Source organism: Lycium barbarum, chromosome 10 (assembly GCF_019175385.1).
Source record: "Lycium barbarum isolate Lr01 chromosome 10, ASM1917538v2, whole genome shotgun sequence".
Lineage (NCBI taxonomy): Eukaryota > Viridiplantae > Streptophyta > Magnoliopsida > Solanales > Solanaceae > Lycium > Lycium barbarum.
This window is the reverse complement of record NC_083346.1, coordinates 20,831,749-20,852,500: the sequence shown is the minus strand read 5'-3', so window position 1 is coordinate 20,852,500 and position 20,752 is coordinate 20,831,749. Positions and strand designations below refer to the sequence as shown.

The following is a 20,752-nucleotide window of genomic DNA, read 5'->3' as shown; positions in this document are numbered from 1 at the left end:
TGCCTGCTTCAGGGGAAAACTCTTGGGCAAAATTCCGTCTTGCGAATTCAAACCTCTGCCTTGCGAAATTCTTTTTTTTTTTTTTTACTGAGCTGAGTTCGAACCCAGAATCTCGGGATATTAGGCGAGGGATAAAAATTAAAGACCACCCCAAAAGGACAATCGACGCAAAAAAATGAAAATAGTGGTTGGTTTGACCTTTAACGGGAACAGGCCCAAATGCTATTTTTTAAAAATCATCTATTTTGATAACTAACATTGAGCAAGCATCATTTTTCAAGTTGAAAACAAGACAAATCGCCCGAGCTATTTTACAAGAACTACAAAGTACATACTCTATTTTCATAAACATATATACTATCTTATTTTCATATACATATATATTATCTCATATATATATGATAACTATTTTTGAAAGTATGCATTTTTTTTTTACTATTTTTACATATGATATACATGTTATTTTCTTATAAAAATATATATTTTCTTATTCTACTCTACATATATTATTATTATATACGATACACATTTTTCTCATGCATACATTATCATTAACTACATACATTATCATTAACTATCTCTTTTATAAATGTGCATTTACTCATGTAGATATAATCACTTTAAAAAAATCATTTTTTACAATTTATTTTAGGGAGTAGTCTCTTTTCGCGTTTCTTTAAAAATAGGTAGCAATAAATAAGAAGCAGATAAATAATCCCCCTCTTGTGTTAGTTAAACTAAGTTTAAGGACTGTCTTCGGACAGGCTCTGGGGTGCTTAAAACCTCCCCCTCAGGATAAATAAATCCCTTATCTAGAATCTCATAGGTTTCAAAAACTAGAATCTCATAGGTTTCAAAGATTGAAATGACGTTTACATTTTACAAATGGTTTTCTAAAATTAGGTGGCGACTCTGAATATTTTCAAAACCAGAGGAAACATAGCCATAATTTATGAACTAATAGGGTGCGACAACATGCACACTCAACACCTGCCCCACGACATGGCAGGCCCAAACGGGTTAAGTCTCCCCAAAGGTACCTAGTAAGTCTCATACAATATCTTAAAAGGGGTTCTCTGGGCGAGCCGCGGGATAGGCATACCAAATATGCACCGAGATGTAAGCCCCAACTTTCCGGATCTGGGGGTTCATTTGGGGCGTAAGCCCCGAGAACCTTTTCAACTTTGAGCCAAATTTGCTTAATCAATTTTCTTAAAGGTTAAATATTCAAAAATTAACTCATAGTAAATTCTCAAACTAAAAATCTCAAAAAGTCAAAAGTTTTTTTCTAATTTTCTATCCTAATTTTATAATCTTTTCTCTTTGTTGTTTACGGGTGTTACAAATACACTTTAGACCTTTGTATGCAAAATGCAACTACAAAACAAATAGTTTTGTCCTCCAATTCTTACTATGCTTCCATGCTTGCATTTCCCTTCTTTATGCTTTATTTTCTTCAGGATTTTTTTAGCATATTCTTCAATTTAACTTTTTCAAGATAGTTTTTAGTTTAGATAATGTAATTTTGAAGACTCTATTATTGCTATTTGTATTATGATGAGTATTAATTTGTTATCTACTTTTAGGTTTTAAAATAGTAACTTCTACTATTTTCATTTTTATCTTTGAATTATTAGGATAGAGTATCATTTTTACAACTCTAATTATGTTTCATTATAATCATGTTATTGATGTAATACATCTTTATGTCATTCACTTTTTCAAGATTTTTTTAGTGGTTCGTGCACATGTTAGCATGTTAATAATAGATTATACATGTTCCTACTATTTTTTTTTTAATGTATTTTCTTATTTACATGTTTATTTTATTAATGTATAAAATACTAAAAATTGAATACACATGGGGTTTACGGATCCAAATTAGTCTCTAAAATCTAATCCCACAATTTTAGCACACCTCAGGGTTAAAGTCAACTCTTGATTAACTCAACCCGCCCCTCAGGTAAACGGTCCAAAATCCAAAATTGTTTACATGGACGCGTTGCGTTTCCCACATATAATAGTCAAGTCCAATTTTAATGTCAATTGATGGGTTAAATCTAAATTTTCCCTAAATTTCAAGTTTAAGGCTAGGTCTAAAAAAAAAACCTTGAAACGTTTGTGTGGCAAAACTTTGTTTAGTTGCTACCGGTCTTTCACGTTACGATTTGCCAAGCAGAGACAACTAATTGATTATTTAATTATAGCTCACTGTGTTAATGAGCAAATATATTCGTCCTTTTTTCTCCATCCAAAGCTTTCCTTGTTACTATTGTAATAAGCACATTTCAAAATCATTTTTTTTGCGCGGATTGCCCTTCTTTTGGGGTGGTCTTTAAATTTTGCCCTTCAAATTTGTGGTCTTTAAATTTTGCCCTTCAAATTTGTGGTCTTTAAATTTTGCCCCTCATATTTGTGGTCTTTAAGTTTTGCCCTTTGCTTGGAAAGGTGGGCGAATACATGAAGTTCTGGGTTCGAACCCCCGCTCAGGCATAAAAAAAAAAAAAAAATTCGCCAGGCAGAACTGGGGGAGTGTATACCGGATCCAGCATACAATCTTTAAGGAAAAGCTAAAGTTATGCCGTATCCGGCATAACTAAAAGTCTGCCCCATAAGGCAGAATTTTTCCTAAGACATAGTTTAGTTATGCCTTATGGGGCAGAATTTTAGTTAAGGCATAACAAAATTATGTCCCATAAGGCAAGAACTTTTCTTAAGGCATAGACTTTGCCTTATAAGGCAAAGTTTAAGTTATGCCTTAAGGAAAAGTTCCGTCTTATGGGCATACTTTTAGTTATGCCTTTGGGGCACACTTTTTAGTTAAGGCATAACTAAAAGTTTACCTTGAAAAGTAAATATATATATATATATATATATATATATATATGCTTCAAGGCAAAGTCTGCCGGAGGGGGCAGACTTTTAGTTAAACACAACTAAAAGTCTGCCCCCTCCGACAGACTTCTAGTTAAACACAACTAAAAGTCTACCCCCTCCGGCAGACTTCTAGTTAAACACAACTAAAAGTCTGCCGGAGGGGGCATAGCAAAATTTAAACTTTTTCATATAAGACAAACTTTTAGTTATGCCTTAAGGAAAACTTACGCCTTATGGGGCACACTTTTAGTTAAGGTATTACTAAAAGTTTACCTTGAAAAGTTAAAAAAAAAAATACGTATATATGCTTCAAGGCAAAGTCTGCCCCCTCCGGCAGACTTTTAGTTAAACATGACTAAAAGTCTGCCGGAGGGGGCATAGCGAAATTTAAACTCTGCTTTGAATTTTTACCTATGGGTTTTAGCCGAAGGGCAAAATTTAAAGACCACAAATATGAGGAGCAAAATTTAAATACTACCCCTAAAAAAAGGGCAATTCTGGGAATTGCCCTTTCAAAATTCTGAACTCTCTTTACCCAATTAAAATGTAAATGCTCCTTTTTTTTTTTCCTGGGTCGTTATAGCTGGACACATGCTTTGTTTCGAAGTACTGCACCTCTTCTTCACAATATATATCTTCCTTTTTTTAAAACAAAAGGAGAAATATCCATCTTTTTCATTCCTCTCCTTAAACGTGTCAACCGGTCCGGTTTAACCGGTTCAAACCGGTAACCGAATCGGTAAAATCGGAATCGGTAGAACCGGTTAACCGTTTATTTTTTACCGGTCCGTTTTCGATTTTTTTGAAACCGGAAACGAACCAGTTAAACCGGTGAAATTAAATTTTTTGATTTTTTTTTTAAATATAGCCGTTGCTGGGCTTATGCTGACCGTTATTGGACCGTTGGCAACGGTCCATTTGCAAAAATAGCCGTTGCCAAACGGCCATAAATTCATTTTTTGCCCCCCTCAACCCCCCAAACTTTTTTTTAACACTTTAACCCATTCTCCACCCCTATATAAACCCTTCTTCATTTTCATTTTAATCCACACCAATTCACTCTTCTCTTTCTCTCAAATCTCAATCTCTCAATTATAGTTACTTTGCAATAATTATCCACTTTAAATTTCTCTCAAATAAATATTATAAAGTCTTATTCTAGTTTCAATTATTAATTTTGCAATTATAATATTGTTGGTGGAGTGGGTGATTTTGCAACAATCCAAAGTAGCTTTGGTGGATTTGCAATTCTAGCCGCCCTCACTTTGTTGGAAATTAATCCGGCAATTTGGTACCTTCGTTCCAACTCTATCTTTATTTTTCGCAATTTAATTTACGCAATTTAATTCTAGCAATTTAATTTGTTGCAATTTATTTTCTTGTGATTTAAATTAATTCTATTTAATAATGGTAAAGAGATTTAGACGTGGTGTCGGTAGTAGTAGTAGTGGTATTGTTAGGGGTGGGCTTAATGAGGAAACATTTGTGGAAGAAACACCTAATTTAGATATTGATGTTGGTGGAAATAATCCACTTTTAGGCCATGAGGCAATGCAACAACATTTTACCGACACTTTTAATGAAATTGATGATGATGGTGATGATGATGAAACACAACCCCCCCGAAAATTCCATAGGAGATACATGTCCTGCCCAATCACATACACAAGACAAACCGCCTATAATTCGTAAGCCAATCGCTAAAATTTGGAAATTTATGACTAAGAATAGGGAAAACCAATCAGCTACATGTACCCTATGTGGACAAGTATTTAGTTTTAAGCAAGGAACTAGTAAGGATGGTGGAACGGGTACACTAAATGGTCATATGAGAAACAAACATATGGATGTTTGGGGAGAGCAAACAGGTTCAAATGTGGGGGGTATTTAAATGACGATAGACCCACGAACTGGTAGAAATTTTAAGTATGACAAGAAAAAAGAGCGTGTAGAAATAGCTAAAATGGTAGCTTATGATTGTTTACCATTTTCCTTTCCCTCGGGTTTGTTACTTACATTCAACGTTGTTATAATCCGTTATTTGAGGGTATTCCTAGAAGTACTTGTAGAGCGGATGTTATAGATTTGTATAAAAAATATAGATTTTATTTGCGCCATGTATTTAATTCTTTAAATTGTAATGTTTCTCTTATTGCTGATTTGGGTCTTAGTCTTAACAAGTTAGATTTTTTTGCTATTACATGTCATTGGGTTGATGACAATTGGGTTATGCAAAAAAGAATTATAGCTTTTTTATATGATGAAGGAAAAGGTCGTCACGATGGAAAATTTTTAGCGGATTCAATGTCTACTATAATGAGATTTTTTAATATTTATAGAAACACAGTTTGTATTGCTTTAGATAATGCTTCTAATAATACAAAGGCGATTGGTCTTTTAAAAAGAGAAATAAACCCTCCGCTAAAAAATATTTTTCATGTGAGATGTAGTTGTCACATTTTAAATTTAATTGTAGTTGTCACATTTTAAGTTTAATTGTTAAAGATCGTCTTGTGTGTTTTGACGATTCTATTCAAAAAGTTAGAGATGCGGTTGTGTTTCTTTTTTGTAATGCTAATAGGGCAAGACTTAGAGATTTTAAGAATGTTTGTGTGGAAAATAACCTTAGACCTAGGAAAATTCAAGTAGAAATTGAGACTAGGTGGAACTACACTTACATTATGCTACAATAAGCATATGAGTATAGGATTCCCATACAACAAGTTCACAACAAATATAATATTAATAGTGATGATTGGTTAAATTTTTCGCATTGGGAAGATGTTAAAGAATGTGTTGAACTTTTAGAAAATTTTTATAATGCAACTCTTGCTTTTTCTAGACAATTCTATCCCACGGTAACCGAAATTTTAGCCTACTTAGCGGAAATAGCTAGAGTTTTACAAGAGTATAAATATAAACCTGGTTATCAAGCGGTTATTTTTGAAATGATAATCAAATTTAAGAAGTATTTTTTTCCCATCCCAACTTTATTTATTTTGGGCTCTCTTTTAAATCCTTGTTTAAAAGTGTCTTATACTAAAGCATTGGTTGGTCAAATTTATACATTTTTAGAAATTGAAGAGGGAGTTCAACCATCTTTAGCTGAAGCCGAACTCGCTATTGATGACGAGTTTAGAATTTTTTTTACTCATTATTCTAATTTGGAAGAACGTGCTACACCCGTTGCTCCACGCCCTACTACTTCTCAAAGTAGCAAAAAGGGCTTGTCGGGTTTGTCGCATTTAAAAGTTTTACATTCACAGCCAACTTCTTCTTGTAATGCAAACTTTGATGAATATAACTTTTATTTGATGCAGCCAAATGTGGATATCAAGGAAATGGATGAATTGGACGTCTTAGCATGGTGGAAGAAGTACAAGGCAAGTCATCCGATACTCTCAAGAATGGCTCGAGATATCCTTACGGTTCAAGTATCAACCGTGGCTTCGGAGAGCGCATTTAGCCAAAGAAGACAGCAAATTGGAGACCATAGACATTCATTATTCGGCTTTAGCTTGCAAGTACTAGTGTGCATTCGCGATTGGATTAGATCGGAGCGACGCAACCAAAACTCAGAAGCGAAGGAAGGCGAAGAGGAAGAAATTGAAGATTTGATAGCAAGTGGACCGGACCAAATGGAAGACTTTGAAGATATTTCCATGGACGAATACGATATGAGGGAAATTAACGAAATGATTCAGAATTGGTGATTTTATTATTCTACTATTTCTTTACAACTCATGTATTATTTGCAAGTTAAAAAAACTACAACTTGCAAATAAATGTTATCCAAGAATGAATAAAATATATGGCTCATTGATCTTTCTTCTATTTACTTGTGTTCATATTTTTACTTTTATTAAGTTAGGAATATACCTAAAATATACTAAGAATATACTTATAATATACATCTACTTAAATTAAAAACTAGAAAGTTATATACTTGAAAAATAATTAAAATATATTAAGAATATATATTATAGTATACATATAATATATATTAAGGATATATAGTATACATAAAATATATTTGGAATATACTTATAATATATAGTATACATATAAGTATAACTTAAATATATAAGTATAGTAACATATATATATATATATATATATATATATATATATATATATATATATATATATATATATATATATATATATATACTATATGTAAACTATATGTTTAAGTATAGTATATGTATACTTAAATATATACTATATATTATAAGTATATTCTTAATATATTTTAGTTATTTTTCAAGTATATACACGTAAATGCTGTATTGCTGACTTGCTGTTAGCCTGTTAGTCAGTAAATATTTAAACTTTACTTATAAACTTATATAATATATGTAAATATACGTACAATATATTAATAAATACTATAATATATATATACTATACGAAAAACAAAAAAAAGGGGTTTTGGACTGTTTGAATCGGACCGGTTCCGGTTTTGGTTTTGTAACCGGTAAACCGGAACCGGTGGCCGGTTCCGGTTTTTTAACCGGAAACCGGCCGGTTCCGTAACCGGTTACCGGTCCGGTCCGGTTTGACCTGGTTAACGGGCTTACCTCTCCTTTCACTTTTATTTGTTGATTCGTGTTACTTGCTTTTTATAGGTTCTCTGAAACTTTTCTTCAAGCTATGGTTTTGGAATGGCAAAAGTTGGCTATGAATCTAATGACTACAGCTTCCGCTAATGATGAATTAAGATGCTATCTGAGACGTATTAGCGTATGCAAACAGTTTCTACATTTTTTAGTGCTATGTTGCTAAGGTAGTATGCGGTTCTATTAGACTGTATTGTATATAAAACTATGCTAGAGAGTTTGTGCTTCGAGGCATAAATTCGATGGGCAATTTGCAGGATTGCCCTTCGCTGGGGGTGGTCTTTAATTTTTGCCTCTCAAATTGGTGGTCTTTAATTTTTAACCTTCGCTAAAAATCCTTTGGTTTCGGGTTCGAACCACCGTTCAGTCAAAAATTTTTAAAAAAATTCGCAAGGTAGAGTTTGAATTCACAAGGCAGAGTTTTGCATGGGCAGAAAAACTCTGCCTTGCGATTTTTTATTTTTTTTAACTGAGCTGAGATTCGAACCCAGAACCTCGGGATATTAGGCGAAAGACAAAAATTAAAGACCACCCAAATGAAGAACAATCCGCTCAAAAAGAAGGAAATTCTATTGCTAAGGACAAAATTTAAAGCACAGCCCATTCAAAGGACACATCGTGTAATTTCTTCCTAGTAGAACTACACTATTCTATTCACAGGCACCTAATTAGTAGAGTGGTAATTATACAGCCTAGTAATTATGCAGTATAGTAATTATGACGGTTTGTTTATTTCTCATAATGCGTACTGTTTGCTTACATCAGTATAATTGCACAGTTTGATTAAATTTTATAAAAATAAAAATTAATTATAAAAAATAAAGGTAATAATTGACTAATATGTGCCTTTATAAATGATATAGAGCCCGTTTGGATTGGCTTATAAGTTGCTTATAAGTTGTTTTAAGCTTTTTTGGGTGTTTGGTTGGCCAGCTTAAAGTCATTTTGTGCTTAAAATAAGCTCAAAAAAATAATTGGGCTCATTTGACTTAGCTTATCTAAAGCAGCTTATAAGCTGAAAACAGCTTATAAGCCAAAAAAAAAAAAGTTAGACTACCCCAACTTATTTTTTTTAGCTTATAAGCTGTTTGCAGCTTATAGGCATAAGCCCATCCAAACAGGCTCATAAATTATATATTCAAGATACATATTGTTTCTTGAAAATATATTAATTAATAATTATATTTTTGTAACTAATATTGTAAACAATAATTGATATATATATTTCATATTAATAATATTTTAATTTAATTAATTATAAAAAGTGAAAGCATATATTTTGTAAGGATACCGTTGACGCATGTTTGTAAAAAGATTAATATTTAAAACTTTAATGCCATAACATAATAATGTTTGAAAAATAAATCTATCAATTCTAATTGAAAAATGAACGGCATGCAAGGGGAAATAACAAGTCAATATTACTAAAACAAATAAATTGGAACCGAAAATATAACATAAATCCGAAATTCATTTTTTTTAACGTAATAAACTTATGTCAAATTCCAAGATAGTAGAAAATAAGTTCCAACATAACTTAAGTAAATATAATTCAAAAGAAAAGGAAAAATAAGTTTGTAACCTCATTCAACAATGAAATTATACTTTAATGACATCACTCATTATATGTCAAGTTTGTTAACGACTCATTTTTTTCCTAATATTATTAGCAAGTGTAGTTTCAAAACTATAATAACGCAAATACACTAAATGGAGAAAATAAAAAACTACGAGCAATTACATGGAATCACAAGAATTAAAGGTTGGAAAATGAGAAGAAAGAAAATGAAAGATAAATAGTATACAAAATGTATTTTAAAAATAAAAACAATATAAAAGTCAGAACAAAAAATAAATTAAAAAGAAAGAAACTAAAGTAATAGAAATTAAAAATAAATTTCCCAGAAAAGAAGTTAAAAAGTTGCTATGATCCAATTCTCAACCCCCCCCCCCCCCCCCCTCTCTTTTCCCCCTTTGAGAATTGGATAGTGTCATTACATCATCTCAATTACACCAAATTCCCCTGTAACTTAGTAATTGCCTGACCAAACAAACATGCCAAACTGTGTAATTACGTCCAATTACACCCATTTCCAATTCTCCGCTAAAACTTTCTTTGTAAATCACCACCCAAGCTTTAATCCCCTTCTTTTTATATTTTTTTTTCCATTTACTATTTTAATGATTTTTGTTATTAATAAAACGGAAAAGTAAAAAATGCACTTCACATATTGGAAATGACTTACATTTTGTCCTCCTTTTACCTTTTGGACTTAAATTGTACGTTAATTTTCGAGTTAAAAGTGTCCCTCCTAATCATCTATTGAACCCCATTTAACGTTAATTTTTGAGTTAATAATGCCCCTCAGTTTTGATGAAATTAAAAGATGGCACATGTGGGGCTTCACTTAATTAATAGGTGACACTGGTTTATTTATCAATGTGACCCCAATAATAAATAGTCCGACCCATCTAGGTTAACCCGAAACAATAAGAAACCATTTGCTTGCAACTAGTTCTTCGATGCTTCATGTTGGCAACTCAACGGATTCAAAAAAACAACAATGTCTTCTTCGTTTGAAGATGCGATTTTTCATTTAAAATCGGTGCAAACACCAATTGATTCTAGATCTAGTTTAACTCAACTTATTTCATCCTTTAATAATGGTAGATTCTTAAAGTTCAGTCCCAACAATTATCAAATAAATAAATTCGGATGGCTCAGGTTATTTATGGGTTGGTCTAATATCCACACGGATCAATAAGTCAGTACCATCTATTTAATTAAAGCCTCACATATGGCATCTTATAATTCCGTTAAAAGGAAGAACATTTTTTAATCGAAAAGGGCAATCGGCTTCAATAGGTGAAATGAGGGACATTTTAAACCGAAAATTAAGAAAACAACTATTATCTCCAAAGAAGAAAAGAAAAAAAAAATACGAGGTTGAAGTAAAATTTGCTTGGTATATCAAGAAGAAGTAAGAAGAAATACAGAAATGGAATAAATTATTATATATGACTATATGATAATTAACGACTAAAAAACCCACTTAAAAGCTGATTTTTTTGCACCAATCTCATGCACTTAAAAAGAAAGTAATTAGTACAAGTAATAACTTAAATGTGCCATGCCAACATCCCGATGGTAAATGTTAGTATAAAAAATGCCAAGTTTAAGAGAGCAATTGGTATAAAAAATAGTTTAGATGAACATATAAACGATGCCAAATTCAGAGGAGTTTCAATTATGTTTTTCTTTAGTAATCCTATATTTAGCACTACTAGTCTCTATAAACGTGTCTCGCACGTTATCTCCTGTCAACCATAAAAAATGTTAGATAATATTATTTAAAATTACATATTATATATTTTATGAGTACAAAATGAGTATTTGATTGTATCCACTTATACTCTTTCATTAAGATGTTTTCTGGTATATATCCTTTATGTTTTTACCTTTGTCGAAATTAAAAATATGTTAAGTCAAAAATAATCCAACATTAGTAAATGAGAAAAAGTTTTATCAATAACAAAAGTAACATGTTAAAATTATTATTAATATTTAATTTGCTAAGATATTTTTCACTCACAACCAAACAACTGAAAACATTTTATAGTAAAATATACTCCCTTTGTTTCAATTTATGTGAACCTATTTCATTTTAGTTCGTGCCAAAATGAATGACCTCTTTCCTAATTTGGAAACAAATTCACTTTATGAAATTATTTACAGCCACACAAATATTCAAGACTTATTTTGAACCACAAGTTTCAAAAGTCTTCACTCTTTCTTAAATGTCGTGCCCAATCAAATGAGTTCACATAAATTGAAACGGAGAGAGTATTTTTTTATGAAAAACATTATCCCAAAAAACGTTTCTCTGACGCAACTCTTTTTTTCTGTTTGTATTTCTCTATTCTATTATGAAGTAATATGCTAAAATTATTATTAATCTTTAATTTGCTAAGATATTTTTCTTTCACCAACCAAACAATTGAAAATACATTTTATAGGAATATATTATTTATGAAAAATATTTCTCACACGTAGTTTTTTTTCTCTCTCTCTCTCGTATGTATTTCTCTATTCTATTCTATTATAATGGTAGCACCAATGGATCATATTGTTTTTAAATATCTTAACTTACTTTTCCATGAGAAGCTAATACACTTACAAATTATCTCAAGTAGTAGCAGAGGTTTTTAACTTCTGCAAATTATCTTTTTTTAAAAAAAATAAAAAATTGAACCCCCTCCTTTAAACATTCCAACTATTATAATTTCAAACATAAAATTATAAATTGATGCTCCACATGCCTAATTAACTCCTCCTAATTCTAAAAAGCATTGGAATCTTACTAAAAAGACTAAGTTATAGATGCGTCATCTTTGAATTGTCCGACATCCAAGATTTAGCCGATGTTTGGCTTAAAAAACATCATTAAGTGACTTGGTTTAAGTAGGGAAAAGCTTCGTTATTTTAAATTCAAGGGACCAACCGGTAGTTTAGTAGTATTAGGACACTTCACGGTAGACGAATTACATGCAGATTTGTATTAGGATGAGGCCTAGATATTACAATCTTAATCAATCAATAATTATTTTTCAATAATATATTTTAACTTTTGAAGGGTATAAAAGTCGTTTAATATTTGAAGGATATTTTGACCAACCAACATTTATATACATGCTTTTAAAATAACTAGTCTCTCGACACGTGCGTTGCATGTGATTGTCAAGTCATGTAGTCAAGATGATCATATCGCTTGGCATTGGAGTTGTTAAGTGATATCAATATTTAAGTAAAAAAATTGACTTAAAAACTATACACAAATGAATATAGTAATTGATTTCTGAATGATTAATGCTAATTGTTGAATGGTTACTTGTTTGTCATGTTGAGATGCATATCGTCTGAACCTATTAAGATGAACAATCAAAGTTTAGTTAGAATATGCAATTGTTTTTACTTATTTTTCTTTTATGATGTACAATCATGTAATTAACCGTATCTCACCTAGTACTTCCTTAAAGCCGATAGTCCAAGTGCATGTTTGTTTCATTCATTTCGATTGTTATGTCATAACCAAAACTCTTGTTACCGATGTTGAAACTCCTCTTGAAAGTGTAACATACAGTTTCCCATGTGAGAAAACGTGTTGCGGTTGATACAATCTAACGTTGAGGATTGTGTGAGCCTGTGCTTTGTTTATTGTTATTGCAAAACATAAATGTAATGAATAGTATTTTTAAACGAATTTGAAAGTATATCCTTCATTTTTAGGGGGAGAAAGTTAAATTTTAGGAATGAACATATGCTTGTTAGTGAATTTACTCGTTCTAATTTCTGCTTGTATGACGTTGTTGTTAAATCCACGACAAATAATCCCTTTATCATTTGCATAATCCATGGAAGGGATCTAAATTTTTAAGTAGCATGATTGGTGCATTTCCTATTGAAAAAATAACATGTTTAAGGGAAGTTAAAATATGTAAATTTTTTGTTCGTATATGTAAACACCTAAATATATACATACATATTAATATAGTATACATTAAGTAAGAGAATAAGAAAAACGTAAATGATATAATGATTTGACGATGTAACTATGCGAGTGAAGATCATTTGGTGTCAAAATAACTATGTATTTTTGTTGATGGTAATTGGTCGTATGATCTTCTGCAAATTAAATTAAGTCAACAACAACAACAACAACATACCCAGTGTAGTCACACAAGTTGGGTCTGGGGAGGGTGGAGTGTACGCAGACCTTACCTTGAGAGGTAGAGAGGTTGTTTCTAATAGACCCTCGGCTAAGAAAAAAAAAGCAAAAAAAAAAAAAAAGCAAAAAAAAAGCAATCTGAGAAAAGAAATAACAAAAGTGCAGAAACAATAGATAATAACAAAAATTATTCTGAAAAACAAAAGGAGGAACAATACCATAACTGCCACAAAATCATATGATAATAACATAAATCAAAGGACAAGAAACTACGAGAGTAATACTACATCTTCTACAAAGTCAAAATTCATAAACATTTTTCTTCTGATCTCCACCAACATTTCGCAAAGCAACGATAGAATGAGGATAAAGTTGCATTGAGGAATTTTATTTTAAAGGAAGCTAAAAAAGGGGTGGCAACTCACCTTTTCGCAGAGCAACAATTCTCTTTAAAGCAGGATAAGCTTTATGTCTATTCGAAGGGTCTGTTTAAATTTAATTAATAAATGAGATATTTAAATAGATAAAAAGGATATTTTAATTAAATTAAAGATTTATTTAAATGAGAAGGATGTTTAAATAATTTAATTTGTAAGCTTAAGGGCTTCCCACTGTTAATATAACTCCACGTGCTTCATAAGTGTATTTTTATGTTATTATCATATTCAGACTATAGTTTTTTTTTTTAAAAAGAAAATTTAATGAATAAAATTCCTAGGGTAAAGGCCGGAAATATAAAATATGAAGTATTAAAGTGAATTGTACTTCTCACGACCTTTCCTGTGTTGGCTCATTGTTTAATTATAAAGCCAAGTAAGATGTTTTCTTTTCTTTCCTGCATATGCGCATATTGAAATCCCATTGTTATCGGTTTTCGACCAAAATATGTATTGTGACTCATTCTTCCAATGACTCCCTTATGGTTATGAATTGATTCATAATGGATTCGGCATTATACATACGCGAGAAAGGTAATCAAAAAAGAAAGAAAATGGGTTCTTCTTTCTTTTATCACTTTGGAGCCGTGTGAGATGAAAGTGTCACGCATGGTTTTATATAGAGAAAATAACATATTTATACATATCTTTAATATCTTTTACTACTTTTGATACCCAGATTATTAAAACATGGAAGAGTTTGATATGTTTAAAATTGTATCGCATGGACCTTTATAAACACACAAAAAAGATCATTTGTTTTTTAAGTTGATAACCAAAAAAATGGGGCCGATACAAATGGTCTCTCAAACATCAATCATGTATATAAAGACATTTTCTTGATTAATATAATAGATTTTCCCCCCAAAATTACAAAACAATATTAATTATGAGATACATAGAAAACATAATAAACACGTTGGGTATTTTTCCACTTGGTAAATGAAAAAGCAGACCATTCTGGACTCTTTAATGTAAAATCGACATCCAACGAATACCTTGTAACTTACCGAAATCTTAATGAGTATCACTTACATTATGCATTAAATCTCAACGAAAAAGAAAAATTTCATATGAACAAAATAAAATTGATATTGTAGATTTTTTGTATCGGAAGAGTGAAAGAAAGCTTGTATTATAATAATGTAGAGTAGTTAATAAGTACGACTTTTGAAAGAGTAAAAACGTCCATCAACGTTTGATGAGTTTTTTGTAACTCGACTGTCTTATATGGAGTTTCACACTTTTAGAATAGTATAAATAGATATAGATGTGTTTGTGATTCAAGTACCCTCGAGACAAAATTAAGTATTCACATTAATTTAATAGGTGGAGTCAAAGCCAAGGATTCTATCAAATAACTATTACTCCATCCCGTCCATATTATATGTCATTTATGGTTCTTGCACCTCTTTAAAAATACATTTAATAGTAATAATTATAACAGTATATGTCTAAACTGTTTTTTTGGTAAAAGCCTATGTCTAAACTTTTCTTTGATAGAAGTATATGTCTAAAATACACTTTGAATCTCCTTAAATATCTTATTTTATTAACACTCCAACAATTAGAATAGTATAAGGGTAGATTGAACAGAAAAGTAATAAATGATTTTGTATTTCTTTAAAATGTCAAATATTTTTAAATAAATTAAAATTGTCAAACAATTTACTGTTGGGACAAGGAATGTAAACTGATAGAGATCTATATACGTCCTTACATTTGTTGAAATGTTCATATTTATGTCTTACCAATTTACCCTATTGATTGTCTGGTATTTTTGGCAACTTTCCGAATTTGCTAATGCAATGTAACTTCTTCTATTCAATCAATGAATTAACGTTGAACCATATATTTAAGAAGTTAGTTAATAAATCTAAAGGACACTACTTTTAGGAATAGACACTTTCTATAAAATGCATCAGTTGGCTTCCTCTTCTTTTTAAATATTATTTTTTAATGTTAATATATTATTAGTAAATAAATCAATTTAAAAATATTTTAGTAATTTAACTTTTAAGTTTAGAAGTTCATGCTTTTAATATAATATAGATATAGATTTGGTAGAAATGTTGAGGGCGGCCTAACATTAAGGTTTCTGAAAATGTCGGCTCCCATGGTGCTCATCATATTTTAGCCGCCAATTGGATCAAATAAATTCACTTTGTATGAAAGAATGAAAAAGGAAATGAAAGCCATCTACTGAGCCAGTTAGAAATATACTGTAGTTGATAGAGACAAAAAGAAGAAGAGTCAATATTCTAGAAATAGTCTTGTAAGTTGTAAAGTACTACAAGCACATTTGAGATGGTTAGAACAATTGTTACGAAAACTAATCAACCAAATTAACATTTTAATTTTAATATAAACTAATACGAAAAGGACTAGTAGTTGTTTTCTTTCTGTATTATCTGAATTAGTACTTCCCCATTTTAAATTATGTAAATCTATTTCTCTTATAGTCCATTTAAAAAAGAATAATTTCTTTCTTTAGAAACAAATTAATTTAAACTTTTCATTTATTCTTAATGAGAAGCTTTATAGCCCCACACGAATGTTTATAATATGCTTAAGATTACAAATTTCAAAAGACCTTTTCTCTTTCATAAAATACGAGCTCAATCAAATAACTTCACATAAATTGTAATGGAGGGAGTATTATTTTAGAGAGACGGAATTAAATACACTCTAATATTTAAAAGAAACAAGGAAACTTTACCATATACATATCCAAAAGGAATCTTGTTTAATCCTCTTTAATAATAAGTTTATAAACGTATATAAAGTATCGGTATATATAACTTGGAACGGTATCAACAAAACTAAGATGATCCAAATTAAAGTTTTAGTTTACTTTTCTTAATTAGACCTTTGAAGGTCACGGGTTATTCACCAACAATAATACTCTCTTGTTAAGACTCATAGATCAATTGAATTTGTACATGGCTTGCTGCCTAACACTACTTGAATTTCTAAAATGTGTTTCTCTCACATTTTAAATTATTCTAATTTCCTCTATATAAATAGTGATACCAATGACAAAAGACTAAGCAAAAAACACTGAAAACCCAACATTCGAATAAGTTTTCAGATTTTGCAAGTATACCAAAATATAGACACAATGACTTCATTGGCTGCAAATGTAAACCATGAAGATGGTATTTTTCGACCAGAGGCTAATTTTTCTCCTAGTCTTTGGGGAAATATTTTTAGCTATTCTACTATGGATAATCAGGTATGTATATATATATATATATATACTGTCAAATCTCTCTATAATGATGCCGTTTGTTCAGATAATTTTTGACTGCTATAGCGAGATGTTATTATAAAGAGCATATAATATAACATAAATATGAAAGTCCGTTTCAAATAATACTTGGCCGTTATAGTAAAATGTTGTTATAGAGGATAACCGTTATAGAGATGTCTGATTGGATATGCTTCTTTAGTTATTTCTTAGTAAGCCTTTTTCATTCTTTACTATTAGCTTTGACAAAATTACTAACAATGAGCATTGCATTTACAGGTATCCGAGAAAAATATAGAGGAGATTGAGACCTTGAAAGAAGAAATCAAGCACATGATAATAAGTACTACTAACAATGCCACCATAGAGAAAATACATTTGATTGACACTCTTGAACGCCTTGGTATTTCGTATCACTTTGAGGAGGAGATTGAAGATCAAATAAGCAAGATGTTTGATCTAAATGTCATCCATGAAGAGGATGATCTATACAAGGTTGCTTTATATTTTCGATTGTTTAGGCAACATGGCTATCCGGTCTCTTCTGGTATGTTTATATACACATCTCACAAGTTTTCTTTCGATGAATGTCATAAGTTTGTATTATATAATTGTTGAACTAGCTCAAAAATAGTCTTAATAACATGGTGACATTGTTCGTTTTGGGGCAAGTCGCCACGGTTTCCCTATCCATACCTATACATAGTTTTTTTTTTCAACTGCCAATATGAGACTTTGATCACATACTCAACAATAACTAACATAATGAAATATTTGTAAATTAGATCATTTCAATCAATTCAAGGGCAGCAATGAAAAATTCAAGGAAACTCTACTTACAGATGCAAAGGGTCTGCTAAGTCTGTATGAAGCGGCACATGTTAGGGGACATGAGGATGTCATATTAGAAGAGGCCCTTATTTTGGCAACATCTTATCTTGAAAGTATAGCATCCACCTTAGATTCTACTCTTGAGAAACAAATAACACATGCCCTAATGCAATCTCTTCATAGAGGCATCCCAAGAGCTGAAGCACACTTTTACATTTCAATATATGAGAATGTGGATTCAAGAAATGAAAAGCTACTGAGGCTTGCAAAACTAGATTACAATTTGTTGCAAATGCTACACAAGGAAGAGCTTAGAGAACTCACATTGTAAGTTATTTTGAGTTACTTTATGCTTTTCATTTGAATATTATATAATTGTAAATATATTATTTAAGTTAACTAAACATTAATCTTCTCTATTTTGAAGGTGGTGGAAAGATTTGGATCTTGCGTCTAAACTTTCTTATGTCAGAGACAGAATGGTGGAATGCTTTTTTTGGACCGTAGGCGTGTACTTTGAACCTCAATACTCTAGAGCTCGGATTATGCTTGCGAAATGCATAGCTATGATTTCAGTAATTGATGATACATATGACTCTTATGGTACTCTTGATGAACTAGAAGTATTCACAGAAGCGGTGGACCGGTATGAATTTTGTCAGATAATTTATCTAGTAATTGAGTTAGCAATTTCATAGTATCTCTAGTCTGATTTTTAACTCTTTATTTCTAAGATTATTTCCAAAGAACTATAAAAATAGAGTTTAAATTATATACATTGTTTGAAAAGAGTTTTTTTTACACAATCAGGTCATCTAAAGGATATTTACAAATAAGCTCCTTAAAATGTGGTGTTTGTAATCTTGAAAATAACGCAAGTTACCTGCTATAACAAGTAAAAGTGACCTGATTGTGTATAAATTAAACTCGTAAAATATTAGATCAAATCTTTACGGAGTAATTTATATATGGAATGAGATACATTAATTAAAATATTTTCCTATCATTACAGGTGGAATGTAAGTGAAATGGATCGACTGCCAAATTATATGAAACCGATATATACAATTCTTCTCGATCTCTTCAAGGAGTATGAAATCGAGGTCAGAAAACAAGATAGATTCAATGGAGTTTATTACATCAAAGAAGCGGTATGAGACTTAAAACACTAATATAATTTCCTTTGATTTAATGAATTTCGAATATTTAATGGAAGATACATAATTTTAATAAATATTGTTTCTTGATTAGATGAAAGAAATCGTGAGGAGTTACTATATAGAAGCTCAATGGTTCATCGAAGGAAAAATTCCATCATTTAAAGAATACCTAAGCAATGCACTGATCACCGGAACTTATTACCTACTAGCACCAGCATCATTATTGGGCATGAGGTCAGCATCAAAGACCGCATTTGATTGGATGATGAATAAGCCTAAAATTCTTGTGGCTTCAGCATTAATTGGTCGAGTCATTGATGACATAGCTACTTATAAGGTATTTCTATACAATTTGTACATATATTTTTACCAATGTATAAATATTGTTTCTAACATTCTCATGAATCATTTTTTCCTTTTAGATTGAGAAAGAAAAAGGACAACTTATCACGGGGATAGAATGTTATATGCAAGAGAACAATTTATCCGTGGAAGAAGCAAGTGCAGAACTTTCTGAAACAGCTGAAAATGCGTGGAAGGATTTGAACAAAGAGTGCATTAAGCCTACTTCTATGCCAGCTGAAATATTAATGCGTATTGTGAACCTCACACGTCTGATTGATGTTGTTTACAAGAACAATCAAGACGGATATAGTAATCCAAAGAATAACGTGAAGTCTGTGATTGAAGCCTTACTCGTCAATCCCATCAATATCTAGGGAACCTTTGATATTCACGAGTTGACATGAAAGATGGTCATTAACGAAATAAGTTGATACAAATAATTACTGTACTTTATTCAATAATTTCATAAATAAGTAGTTTGTAATCCACCATATTTTCTTTATCAAGTAAATTTACAATTAAATTCCAATTATTTTGTTTTCTGTGACTAAATTGTTTGTGCTTTTAGAATATCACTCAATTCGATGTATTTGCCACGCATTTTATGTTTTAACTTGATCTTCTCTTGTTCTTCTTCTTTTGTCGAATTCTCACATTTTTTTTTACATGAGTTTATTTGCAATATTTTCACTACCATATTATTTCCTTCATTTGGGTCCCTAGCTCGTTTGTATTTTATGGAGGCAACAAAGTCTAACAGGCCTAAAGGTTTTATATATGAAGTTTTTTATTTTTATAAAATCTAGGTGGCATCCACGTACTTAGCATGAGACACTACAAGAAAAATGCGAATTACATGGGGATTTTCCTAGGGATTATACAAGAAAATTCGCAGGTAATTCAGTTTCCTGCGGATTTTCCTGTCAAAAGAAATCTGATGGAAGAACCTTCGTGGTTAATTATTGTTGACACCTAATTTTTGACCTCCCGTAAGTCATTTTAATCACTCGGGGTCCCTGGGTAATGAGTGAATAAGTTGAATATCTCTAATAGCCTTAAATGATTTTTGCAAAAAATGCCCGGGTCCATATTTCTTCCTTTTAAATCAGTAAAAAGATTTTTCATTCATCATGTTTTGTTTAGAGAATAATAAATGATTTTCAAGATATTTGGTTGAATTATTTTAAAAGAGGAAAAAGAGAAAGAAGAGGAATCCTTGTTTGATCATTTAAAATTATTTTGTTTAACATTTCTCTTTTATTTTCCACTTCTAAAATTTGGATAATTTAAATAGTTTAAGTAATTAATTATTTACCTTTTCTTTACTACTCCTGATTTTTACAAAAATAAGTATAATCGCCCTTTAATGATTTGATTAGGCTAGTTAACTAATTAAATAATAATTATTTGCAAAACTTAACCCCTTATCAGATATGTATTTTCCTTTTCAATTTTTGCCCTGGTTACAATTAATTCAATTGTTCTTCCATTTAAAGGAATTAGCTTA

The 20,752-nt window shown here is 30.8% G+C and overlaps 1 protein-coding gene across 1 annotated transcript; it reads left to right on the top strand.

Annotated features, from left to right (window-relative positions):
- The first annotated feature begins 16,723 nt into the window (after positions 1-16,723).
- LOC132614852 (vetispiradiene synthase 3-like) lies at positions 16,724-19,789 on the top strand. The gene is made up of 7 exons (XM_060329404.1): positions 16,724-16,894; positions 17,189-17,456; positions 17,695-18,067; positions 18,168-18,386; positions 18,753-18,891; positions 18,992-19,237; positions 19,323-19,789. The coding sequence occupies exons 1-7, from the start codon at positions 16,781-16,783 to the stop codon at positions 19,617-19,619; spliced, it is 1,656 nt and encodes a 551-aa protein (XP_060185387.1). The 5' UTR covers positions 16,724-16,780; the 3' UTR covers positions 19,620-19,789.
- The last annotated feature ends 963 nt before the right edge of the window (positions 19,790-20,752 follow it).